At 36.8% G+C, this 13,459-nt stretch overlaps 1 protein-coding gene across 1 annotated transcript in view; it reads right to left on the reverse strand.

Annotated features, from left to right (window-relative positions):
* NDUFS7 (NADH:ubiquinone oxidoreductase core subunit S7) overlaps positions 1 to 13,459 on the reverse strand; it is a 169,659-nt gene that overhangs the window by 136,672 nt on the left and 19,528 nt on the right. The window contains exons 3-4 of the mRNA XM_044054005.1: positions 6,301 to 6,366; positions 5,341 to 5,458 (exon numbers count right to left, since the gene is read on the reverse strand). Of these exons, the coding sequence (XP_043909940.1) occupies positions 5,341 to 5,458; positions 6,301 to 6,366 (184 nt within the window). The remainder of the gene's footprint in view (positions 1 to 5,340; positions 5,459 to 6,300; positions 6,367 to 13,459) is intronic.

Raw genomic sequence — 13,459 nt, forward strand, 5'->3', positions numbered from 1 at the left:
GAAACATGTTCCTGAATAGAGGCTACCGGAAGAGCTCATTGATAGAGTTTCCAAAGAAGTCAGTGACGGAGGAAGGGAAGGTTTGCCCCTGTATTGGGTAAAATTGAAGATGTTGCAACTCAACAAGTCACAAACAAGAAAGTAGATGGGTTAAATAATGAATTCGTATCAGGTATCATTACCACATATGATGGACAAGCTGGTGTGATCAAAAGAATTTTTGACAAAGAGTGGATTAACTTTTCTAAAGTTTCTGACTTAAATCACATTTTCCAGGGTGAAATAAAACATATTTATAGGAAAGGGAACACCCTGAAGGATATTTTTGAAAGAGGTAGTAAAGGGAATTCAAGGTTAGCAGGTACAAACAAAAAGCTAGTGTATTCAAATGTGGTGCTTGTAATTATTGTTCTTATTTGATTACTGGGGATACCATTACTTTACCTGCCAGAAATAACAAAATTTTAACTTTAAAACTTTTGAATTGTAACACAAAAGGGATTATTTATGTTGGGTTATGTAAAAATGTAATGCTTTTACATTGGCAAGAGTGAAAGAAAGGTTAAGCAGAGAATTTATGAGCACACCTATGATATTCGTATAAAATGTGAAACAAATTCTCTGTACAAACACACAAAAACTTGTCCTGAAGCTGAATTTCAGTTTTTATATTAGAGGTTGTGCCAAAGGACCCCAGGGCGGTATGTGGGAGACTTTAGTTGAATACAGGGAATTATACTGGCAAGTGGTGTTGGAGGCCAGTAAATTCCTGGTTTAAATGACATGATCTCACTTGCCCTGTATTAAAATGAGATCAGCAAAATTGTGACTTTAATGTGTAATAATCCTCCTTGTCAGTAGAGGGCAGTAACTCAATGCATTTCTATGTACAATGATTGTTTTCACTGATTGTTTTTACTGGCTGTTTTTTAAAATTTGGATGAGTATATAAAAGCAGTTAACTGAATGTATTAGTGTAATCTGATGAAGTTGTGGACGAAAACGTATGGTGATTTGATTCAGCGTTATTTTTTCGAGTGAACTGTTCGGCTTAATAAATTTGTTTGCCTACCTAGCAGTGGTTCAGGGTGCTTTGTTTCTGCTTAACAGTTTCAACAGAGCTAGATATGAGGAATCACAGTCCAAATTTTAAAACCACAAAGTGTAGAAAATATACTTAAATCAGCTTATGTCCAGTTGATGTATGCAGACAAATCTCAGTAGCCAGCAACTTGATTTAAAATGATTACTAGAAATGTAACCAACACAGATTGTAATGTTAGCAGAAACCACCCAAGCTAATTAACACTTAAAGGAATTTTAAAGCAGTCTAACAACTACTGCAGAGCTTCAGAGACTCACACAAGACAGTTTCAACAGAGCTAGATATGAGGAATCACAGTCCAAATTTTAAAACCACAAAAAGTGCAGAAAATATACTTAAAACAGCTTATGTCCAGTTGATGTATGCAGACAAATCTCAGTAACCAGCAACTTGATTTAAAATGATTACTAGAAATGTAACCAACACAGATTGTAATGCTAGCAGAAACCCCCCAAGCTAATTAACATTTAAATTTTAAAGCAGTCTAACTACTGCAGAGCTTCAGAGACACACACAAGACAGTTTCAAGAGAGCTAGATGTGAGGAATCACAGTCCACATTTTAAAACCACAAAAAGTGCAGAAAATATACTTAAATCAGCTTATGTCCAGTTGATGTATGCAGACAATCTCAGTAACCAGCAACTTGATTTAAAATGATTACCAGAAATGTAACCAACACAGACTTTAATGTTAGCAGAAACCCCCCAAGCTAATTAACACTTAAAGGAATTTTAAAGCAGTCTAACTACTGCAGAGCTTCAGAGAGACACACAAGACAGTTTCAACAGAGCTAGATATGAGGAATCACAGTCCAAATTTTAAAACCACAAAAAGTGCAGAAAATATACTTAAATCAGCTTATGTCCAGTTGATATATGCAGACAAATCTCAGTAACCAGCAACTCGATTTAAAATTAAAAATTCAACAGCACCCAGTGAAGACTTTAATAATGAACTCAACAGCTTTGTGCAAGGTAGATCCTTGCTTTTCCCCAAAGAACGATATCGCAAAAACACGAAGCACAGGACACAACAGCTAGAACAGAAACTAGAAGAGAATCAGCTAGCTCTTCTGATACACAATCAGCACTGAAAAGCATTTATTTAGGATTGGTTTATTGGAGTAGAGTACTGATCCAATGAAGACCTACTTCAGTCTAAGCCCAGGTATAAAAAAAATAATAATAATTTGACAGGGAGGTAAAAATTGCAAAACATTCTTTTTTTCAAAAGAAAAGAAAGCAGAGGTTTACAATCACAGCACACTAATGTATTTACTGTGTGTACATATGGCAGTATTTATAAATAGAAGAGACAAAGGAAGTGGCATGTCACTTGATATTAGAATTTTACTAAGAGTAAACCTCAACCGCCAAGGAAATATAGACCAATAACTTGCCTTCTGGCAATATACAAATATACAAATAATATATTAGTATTAATGCAGACATAAGTTTATAGTCATTTATGAAAAAAATCAGTTATGGCAGTAGAATAAAGAGGTAATAAAAGAAAGTCATATAGAACAATGGACCATTTGTTGCTAAATAAAGTTGTAAAAAGGAAACAAATCTAAGCATGGCACAGACATATTACAAAAAAGCATCTAACAGCACCCCACATTTGTGGATAAAGGAATGCTTATAGAATTGTACAAGAGACAACCTACATTGATCAATTACATTACAGTGACAAACCAGTATGCACTTGTGCCACCACACAAAGGACAAATTATCCCAGGGATAAAAATTCAAAGGGGGGAGGGGTTCCAGAGTGATTCTTGGTCTTACCCTTAACCCATGAAAGCTATTTACTTAACAGATTATGCTGTGGTTACAATTTGACTCTTAGAAAGGCTCCCCATCTACTCTTGTAGATAACTCAATTGTATAGTTCATCAAATGCATACCTTCTCAACCTCTTAATGCAAGAAATCTGTACAAAGCCAGAAATAATGGGGGTGGGAGGCAAAGGGACAGAAAATAGGGACAGATTTTAGACACTGTTATTATAAATTCTGAAAGTTGCTGCACCAATAGGTTTTGCGCTAGCATGCACTTTTCTGTAACTCAAATATCTATTACTTTCTGACTTCAGTTCTCAATGGTTTGCCAAAAAAACACAAATTGTATGACAAATGGATCAAAAATATGAGACAAAAATCTGGACATTCTGCAATAATTTGGACAACTGAGAAGTACAATCAGATGAGGAGCTGAAAGCACAACTACAAAAATGGTTAAAACTTGTTTCAGATATACAAAAATGTTGATAAATGTGCTAATGTAACATTTTAAAAAATCAGAAAGCATGCAGCACCAAGAAAATATCAACCTGGGACATTAATATATATAAAGGAACTTGAGCAGGAGGCAATGTATATATACTCAGGAATAGATGAAGGGCTGGCAATAAAACATGAGCAAATGAGAATAAAATTCAGTAAGAAATACTTCAGATTAGAAGACTAAAACTAATATTGCAAACCACCTTGATATCTAGGAATAAAGTTAAAGGTATAGATCAACTTGCTCTTCCAGTTCTAGTTTACAGTTTTGATGTGCCTGATTGGCCCCAAAAAGTATAGTGCTGGTTCAACTGGACAATAAAAACAAAAAAAATGCTTATTAAATAATATATAATAATAATAATAATAATAATAATAATAACATAATAATAATAATAATTAGTGTATACCAAGATTCCTCAATCTGAAGGTGATATGTGCCTCCTCGAAATTGACATGTATAAATTTGCTATCATGGGACTGAATACATATCTGTTGACCTCATCAGACACAAGTTTTAAAACCACGAGGAGCACTTTGGAATAAAACAGGAATGGAAATCTAGCGACAGAAATCACACAGCAACTGAATGTGCCAAAAAGGATCAGACGAGAAGAAAAAAACAAGAAAATCCACAATAAAGTGGCAGGTACAAAGATCTCTTGGAACACTCTCATGTTGACCAAGATTTGACACAGGAATGGTTAACACAAAGTGAACTGAAACCAAAAGATGAAAAACTAACAATGGAGGCCCAGGAAGTGTGATCTGCATACAAGCTGGTTTAGAAGGCCCGTAGAAAATGTTGAAGAAAATAGACAAATGCAGGTTCTATAAAACAGAACCAGAAACTGTTACCCATCTTGCTGCTGGGTGTGATACGTTGATGGTAGAGGGCCTGTACACTGCAAGACTGCTGCACTGGGAATTATGCAAACACTACAATATAGAGGTAACAGAGAAGCAGTGGAAACATAAACCACAAAGCATTACTGAGTAGGATGAAGATCACATGGGATCACCCATTACTACTAGATCAAAAAATAGATACGGGACAACCAGATATAGTAGCCCATGAAAGAGACAAACATAGCACTGATCACTGAAAATGCTATACCCAGAAATTAATGACATATGCACAGAGAGAAACAATGTCTCAAAATACCAGGATCTGCAAGCAGAAATGAGAGCAATGTGGAAGAAAAATATCCAGTTACAATAGCAGTAGGAGCAACATGTCTAACAAAGAATTTACAATTGTACTCAAATATGCAACCAATACAGGTAAACTCTGTAAGAATTATGGGAGGAGGCAATTCTGGGCACATAGCTAAGAGCAATGTTCTCAGAACCAGCAAATAGACACAGAAAATACTAATTTCATGAAACTCTGATCCTACCCTGAGACTTAGGAATGGTGTCCACTTCCATCAAGGTATTTGAAACCCAAAACACTTGGAGAAATTAAACCGACAGGTATGTTACTAGGAGTGAGATGTAGAAGGTTTGTTATGAGGATAAGAGAGAAGGAAAGCAGCTGTTAGTTAAAAGGATATGGTCTGAGTGGCAAATACAGGAAGGGAGATGGCACAAAAAAGACTATAAACGGTTGCAGTATACAAGTTAATAGGCAAGAAATGGCAAAAACACAGCTAGTTATGCTAAAGTCCTAAACAGTATAACATTAGATACAAAGGGGCCAACACAGCTCAAAGTAAAAAGCTCAAGTCCAATACTTTTCTTTACAAACGGTACAGGATCTTGATAAAAATGCCATTAGAAATTATGTACTTTAGTAATGCCCTTGCAACTTTCCACTGCTTAGTCTATCTTTAAAAGTTTATTGAACCCAGATTTCTCAAGGCCAGGAACAAATTCTAATATCAAGTGACAGCCTTTACTAGGTAACCTGAAAACTTGTAACGCTATGTTCAGCTTCTACTTACCCTTCGAACCCAGTTGATAAGTTCATCTAATTTAGTGACAACATATTCTCCTTTGCTGCTGGGAACAGAAGATTGCCTCGCAGCAACAGCAGTGCTCTTCTGTCTGATGCTAATGGAGCTGAAACAACAAACACAGTGAGAACTACAGGACATGAGAAGGATACACTGCATGCTATCACTGACACATGGAGCAACACATGCAGAAAGACAGACAGGCCAACCACTTTCTGTTTACCGCTAGGTATGACATCAGCCATGTATACTTTTCAGGCATTTAAGTAATTTGTTGTGCTATCTCTAAAGACATTGCACTCAATTTCTCACTATAAAAGTCTTCACAGTGCTTACCAGCCAATGTAATGACGGGAATTTTGATTTATTCCTGTAAGCCAAGGTTCTCCTGCTGCTGTTGACAACCAAAGAATACTTTAAAAGAATAATAAATATTTCCTGCAATAACATAATGGGGCACAGGCCATGTGGCAAGTCTTCAACCATGCTCTCAGTTCAAATGCAAGTAATGACTTCACCTTCAGTAGTAAGTGAAGAGGAGCAGCCCCTGTTAAATTAAAAAACTAAGGCACAAATGTTCATATTCTGCACGGACTTCAGCTGGCAAGAAACTTGCTCTATTACAGAAACTCACAAGAGAATATGTAAATCAGCAAAACCCACCAAATGGTAGGCAATAAAATGTTTTACATATTAATGACCTAGGTCTGACTTCTGAGCGACCTACAGCAAGAAAGTGGAATACTACAGTGTGGCTTTGCAGCAGAAATGCTACGTGCTGTACACTGTGACATCTAAAATCCCACAAAACAAAAACAAAACACAACGATCCTCCTAGGCCACAGGGTGACTGAATGGTGTAACAATATAAGTTTTAAATTTTCTAATTTTTTATACTACTCCCGTTAAGATGGTTTACAGATTTTTTTTCTTATCACAGTTGCTTACCTGTTAAGATCAACTGCAGGATTCCCATGCAATTGCCGTACCCATGTTGTACTTAATAAACTGGGCCTGTTGAATAAAATATAGAACTAAGAAATTCAAGGCTATAATGTCATTTGCAAAAACAGAACCACAGCAGCACATGGCGAAACCTTCCACAAGTAGATTTAAAAAAAAAAACTGACCATGATTCAAGATGACTTGCTACTTACCTTGTTCACTAAATTAAGATTCATCACGCCACATTTCTCTTGCTTTTCAATGGCTGAATATTACGCAAATAAATCTATACTTCATATATGCAGGTTCTCTTTAAGAAGTATTTCTCTAATCTTACTGGCAGCCTCTTCCTTGTGTTAAACAAGAGTAGCGTACAACCTAATGAATGATGGGGGCTGAGATTAAATTTTTATGACTCTGCTGTTGCACATTAACTACTTGACCCAACTAGTTTATCTGTCCTCAGTCTCCGAGGAAGACTGCAGACAACACAACAGTACTTACCATCATCACAAGAAAAGCCCTCTAAAAATGTTCTCCTAAATTATTAGTGCTCTAACCCTATATCATATTAAAGAACACTATTGCAGGTTATCTTCCACACCTGTGAAAACATTTCCTTATATTGCTCCTGAAGTGTCTTTGATGTGTATTTAAAGTGCTCCCTTGTACCTCTGCATTTTTTTCTACTCTCTTGTACATTTCTATTCCCTAGGAGGTATAAGTTTCAGTCATTAAGCCTACCCACCCAACTTTTTATTTAAGTGCCTACAGGTCAGCTGTTCTCTCTCTCAGGAAGTTAATACGAGATTTTACTCCAAAAAACAAACAATTAACCAGTCAACCAAATAGTAAATGCCCAAGAGGGGGAGCCCTATAGAATGCTACAGGGTACAGGGTGTTCAGCATAATGATGGCATCAGCTCTCAAACTATACACTGCAGCAGTGTGTTCCATTCAAGCCCCTCAAACTATGGCATAAAATGAATCTTGGAGTTGCCTAAACATGACTGCAGCAAATTTTGGACCTTCATCCCCTCGGGTAAGTCACCTAGAGGGAGCAAGTGGAATAAGAGACAGACAGACGTGATTGCAACATGTATGCAGGGGACCAGCACAAAATGAAATATATTGTGAAAGGCAGGTAACAATGAAGCTGGACTTGTTCTGAAATTAGGGTACAGGAAGAGAGGATACCTCACTACCAAGTGAAGCTAACCTTAACTGCATTCATTGATGCAAACCACTGAGCAGACCTAGAGTACATGCAGGCTGTTCAAAAATGAGGGGATTAAGAAATAGGATGTCTCAGAAACTGTCCAGTATGAGGAAGAATCCAGCCAACACCATTACTACATGAACTCTGAAGAAAGATGTCAGTCTGTCACTAGTGCAGTATGGAGGAAAAAAGAAATCAATGACAAAATATCTAAACAGACCTCTCTTATTCTACTGTTTGTCCTGTAAATTCTTGTTAAAAGGTGCTTCTATAGTCTGAACAGCTGCAATGCTCATGATCACTTGCCAAGTGCATTTCTTGTAATTTCAGCATGCAGGGGAGTTGAAGATGGGAGCGGTCATCAACTAGTCGTTCAACTAAAGTCAACCAGGTAGCCCAACAAGTAGGTAGGTTTGGGGAGTCACTTGATTGAAAATTTAACTGAGGACAGAAGTCATTATTACTTCTTAACCCCCCACAAAAGTGCAGCTAATTAAACTGGCTGGAGTGCAGGCCTTTGTCCAAAGTGTTACAGCGGATGAGAAGGAATAAAGTCACACATGAAAAATCAGTTCATTTTCTCATCTGATCAAATTAACTTTTTTTTAAAAATCAAATTATGTAATATTCCTTTAAGGAGTAGTGATGTATGCGGATGAGAGTTATTTGACCATGGGGTTCTGGCACCCAGGTATGCTGCTAGCTCAGCTGTTTTCTCTCGTCTCCCCCGTCTTCACTACTTAAGTCTTAAGCATTCTGTGGCTAAACTATTTATATCTCTAATCAAACTTTGCATCTAAACTACTAGCACTGCTAACAAAATGTGAGCTTGGAAGAACCAACATGATGTCAGAAGAAAAGGGTTTAACATTTTTGTCTTTGCACCAGCAGATAGGTTTTTCCCTTCATTTTTCCCTTCATTTTCAACTGCACAAAATGAATTTTTGTCATTTTAAACTGCACAGCAGCCAGGCACACACTTCAATTTTGTTTACTTAAGCTTGGTATCTTGTGCTTAACAGCGAGATAAGCACTATTTTCTAATCTTTGTCCTACATGTGCTCCTAGCTTGCATAAAAAATATGTATTTTCATCATGTTTGTGTGCACATGTCCATGTCAACTTTTGGGAAAGACGATCACTTTTGGCTTGGAATTATGTGATTCAACTCCAAAATGCTCTGAAATTAAATGGAAACCTGTCTGAAAATTGTTAGGTCCTGGGCCCAAAGATTTGGGCTGTATCACTGCTTGTGGCCTCAGTGAGAGACCTGAGTAAGCTGTGTGCGTTATGTTTCTTCATATCACAAGTGAGATATCCATTGACATATTTAATAATTTTATTTCAAGAAATGAGGAGGCAAGCAATCTAAACTGTATGCAAACTGTAAATCAAAGAATAAATATCACTTAATATATTCATTCACTAATAAGAAATCAAGGACACAAGAAACTATTGACACATTTATGACATACACTGTACTTGACTGTGAATTTGCAGAGCTACGTGACTCAGATACACAACTTAGATTCATAGTCAAGTAATATTGTAGTTGCCCTTGCAGGCCATTTTACGCCTAACCAATTTCCCTCTTTGTGCTTGAAATAACCCATCCCATTTGGTTATAGATTGGTCTTGCCTATCTCATGGTTGACAATTATATAATATCCCTAATGAGAATAATTGGATCATACCATAAATAATCTGAGTGGAGCCATGCATGGGATAAAACACTTAGGAGTCACCTCTATCCATTAGTAGTACAGGGGACAGTCCTGAAATAAATTTTCTGTTTCCCATCCATAGATCTAAGTTGTGTTTGAAAATGGACAGGAATTAACTTTGTTTCACAGCAACGGTATTCTCTGCGAGATGTACTTGCCCCTCTAAACCATTCGGTGATATTTCTGAACAGATTTAGATCCCTACACAGAGTATTTCTGATGCCATTTGACTTGCTGATGTGCAGTAAATGCATCAGTAATGGGTTGGAGGATGCCTTGTATACCAACTATTATAAAAACTATAACAAAATTTAAAAATTTCTTAATTATAAAATATTTATATACAATTTCATAAAAAGCTATACAACTGCATAAAAAGCAGGCTGTTCAAAGAATCACGCCTAACACTAGAAAAAGGCACTGATATGGGTCATGCAAGTAAATGTTCACAAGCAGAGCTGAAAAATCACTGACTGCACAGAAGCATGTCAAACTGACTGAAACTGAAATCAAAGGAAAACAGTGATTGTAGAAATAACAAAAAATGACAGAATAATAGATGGCTGCAAAACTGTTACCTACGACAACATCAAGTTGTAAGCAGCAAAGGACAGAGCCCAATGTGTGCGTTATGCCATGAAAATGGCCATGTAAAGCTAAAGTCAAAGTTAATATAAAAAACATAAAACAGTTACGGTTCGAGGTCAAACCAGGCTGTCAACAACAAACGAAGCTTAAAATTCCCTCAAATACGTCTCTTCAGACCTTCAGTTAAATGCCATAGAGCTTATGCAAGCTCAAACTTAGTTTTCATGAAAAACAGATAGATCCAGGCACAAATATAAGCACAAATATTAAAAAAACTCCTTTATTAACGGCAAATTCAGTCGGTAAGCGCTTTCGCTATACAGCTTTTTCAAACCTTTACAAATCAATACTGTGGAATGCTTATATAAAGGTTCCATGGTAAAACAATTAAACAATTAACCAGTTAACTGGTTAGCTGCTTAAAGAAATATGGACACAAAAAGCATAGCTCCATTACAAACATTACTGTTGCAAATTTTAGATAGCTATTTTAAAAGCTCATAATAAACCATTAAAAACATATATATGAAATGTTAAAAGTATATAAAAGATGCCAGGAACATCCCAGATACAAACCTTGTTCTTAAATATATATATACATAAATATAATAAAACTAACACTATCCAAAAACTTTTCATTTAAACTTGTATTTCCTATTTTTAGGGCAGGTTTCAGGGGAATCCTATCATTGAGTTCACAGGGAACATGAGCCTGTAGTTTAATAATCCATTTAGTTTCTGCTTGCTCAGTATAATTCTCAACATCACCCCCTTTACTATTAAGTGAAGTAACATGTATTACTGAAAATCTAAAAGTGTGCATAACATTATTCTGTAGGACATGCTTTGAAAGTGCATTGATTTCAGACTTAATGCGAATTTGATAAAGATGTTCCCTCACCCTTTCTTTTAACCTTCTATCAGTCTTGCCACTGTAAAAAGCAGTGCAGGAGGTGCAGATGGCAATATAAACCACATGTTTGGTATCACAGCCTTAATATTAAACGTAAATACTTGATTGGTTACTGGATGTACAAACATATTAATATTAGATAAGTAGCAGCAAAAACTGCATTTATTGCATGATTGAGTTCCATTAAAAATGGTAGATCCTAATGTTAACATCCCTTAATTGATTGAATGCTCCAGAAATAATATTACATTTTTAGCTCTATGGCATTTAACTGAAGGTCTGAAGAGACGTATTCGAGGGAATTTTAAGCTTCATTTGTTGTTGACAGCCTGGTTTGACCTTGAACAGTAACGGTTTTATGTTTTTTATACTGACTTCTCATCTTTTTCTGTTCGCGGTCGCTTATCTGCTTGTGGTGCTAGTTATTACTTGGTGTACTAAAGTCAATATTAGCAGAAAGTCTTCTGCAATGGGCAGGGAAATGCAGCTGTGTTCACTAGGAATGAAATGCATGGGGTAGCATGAAAACTAAGTACAATGAAAGTGTGAGAATGTAATTTGGCATGTTCACGGAGGTTGCCAGAACACTTGAGACAGCCAGGATGTCAATACACACAGTGCAAATCTAAGATAGGCACTGATACTGCTGGCACTGAATAGAAATGCCACTGAACTGACTGAATAGCAGAATTTTAAAGAAATGTGCCCATTTCTTCAGCATCAGTGCAAATGCAGAAACACAATATGCAATACACTAAACACACTGATATTCTACCAATTTACTCTGATCTATTCGAGAGTCTAGGCCATTTAAAAGACAAAATATTGCATTAAACAGTTTCTAGAAGCTGTGCTGGTGATTCACCGCTGCACATAGTATTTATAGCCCTGACAAATACACAGCAGAAGCCTACGTACATACAACACTAGTTGTAACTGTTCAGACTAACCCTACAAAAGTAGTTAATAGCATAGTGGGAGCTATATAACACCTGTTTAGATCCACAAGGCCTTAAATGGATTCTGAGGCAACATTAATCATTGAAGTATTAGGTGTAATCACTGCTATGCTTAAAGCAAAATGCTCGTCAGTGCTTGATGCCAATATGGGTTCTTGGCAAATCAAATTAGATGAAGTTAGTTCAAAGCTATGTACTTTGAAGCACACAGACAGTTACAGCATCCGGTGGTGGTGCTGCAGTAGCATTGTCGCCTCATAGCAGGACGTTGTCCCGTTCGATTCTCAGCTAGAGCGTCTTCTGTGTGGAGGCATATGTGAATGGGGCGTGCCTTCGTTGAAGGTTGTGCATCAGGGATGGTAACCCGGTACGTAAAAATCCACTACCAATCATTAGCGGACCGGAGTTCCGCTGTGGCGAACCCCAAACCGGGAAAAGCCAAAAGAAACAAACAGACAGTTACAGCATCCTAAGAACACCACATGACATTTCATCAAATTCAAAGTTCCTTAAAACTCTACAGCTGATATGACTGAAGGCTGAAAGGAGTCAAATACATAAGGATATTTTGTTATGATGAACTACTAAACAACAGCATGGTTTTGAGACTGTTTAAGCTACTAAACAAAGGTCCCAAGAATTTAAAATGAGTGTCATCTCTGAAGCACATGGAACATCTTTTTTATAGCAAATAACTTAAAACCAAATGCAGATGCACCCTATGCAAAACCCCTCATTCATTCAGGCAATTCTTGGGTATGACAAAAAAAGTTTACTCACGCTTAACATCAGGACTTGCTTTACTCAATTAGATTTTCATCCAACTGAATAAAAAAAAAAAAAAAAAGGGGTACGGTCTTGTCGCACATTTACTTAAATTCATTGTAACTCACTTAAGGTGAACAATGGTTACCGAGAAGATTAGCAACTACTGCACCTACACTTAAACATTTTTATGTAGAATCAATCACTACACTTTCAAAAGTGTGAAAGCCAAAAGAAAAAAAATAGAAGTAAAACTAGTGTAAGAAAGCAGGCCACCTGTGCAGGTGTCTACGACACTGACTGATTGCACAAACTAAATATGCACACACAGAAAGAAATGCTAACTACAGTTCTTGGAGGCCAGAAATTTCATGATTGTGTGTATGGGGATTGGGGACAAAGTGAGGTAGGGAGAAACAGACTGAAACAGATCATAAACCACCATCACACAGTATCTTAAAAAGCAGTAACAGTGCAATGCACCTGCAACACTGCAAACAATGTTAGAGGCATTTAGGAAACAGGACTTGGAAGTACACTCAAGCCAGGTAAACTGATTCAAACTGCTGGCATATTATGCAGAGCATTTCTGGATGAATTCAAATACATTTTATTCTATTCATTTAGTAACTGGGTTAAGCCCAGTAGGCACAAGCTTCTTTCCAAGGACAATCTTTGAGCATCGAATGTCTCATGTGCGCTTCCAAACGTATCGCTAAAGTGGAGGCCAAGAGAACCAAACCCTATTTTACTGGATAAAACTCAATGGCAGCCTATTGCCTTAAACCTTCGTAGCAAACTGCCAGACAGGTTGATGGGAAAAAGGTTTTGATTCAAGTTACCAACGGCATTTAGCCCATCTGTGCTGAAAAATAACAGAAAAGGCTTCAGAATTACTGAAGAAAAAAAAAAACAGATGATAAAGGTGCAAGTAATGTCATGCCTATAATAAAGGGGAACAGTTAACAGTGACAACAGATAATTTTGAGAAAGA

Source organism: Protopterus annectens, chromosome 13.part0 (assembly GCF_019279795.1).
Source record: "Protopterus annectens isolate FY-2018-M chromosome 13.part0, PAN1.0, whole genome shotgun sequence".
NCBI lineage: Eukaryota > Metazoa > Chordata > Ceratodontiformes > Protopteridae > Protopterus > Protopterus annectens.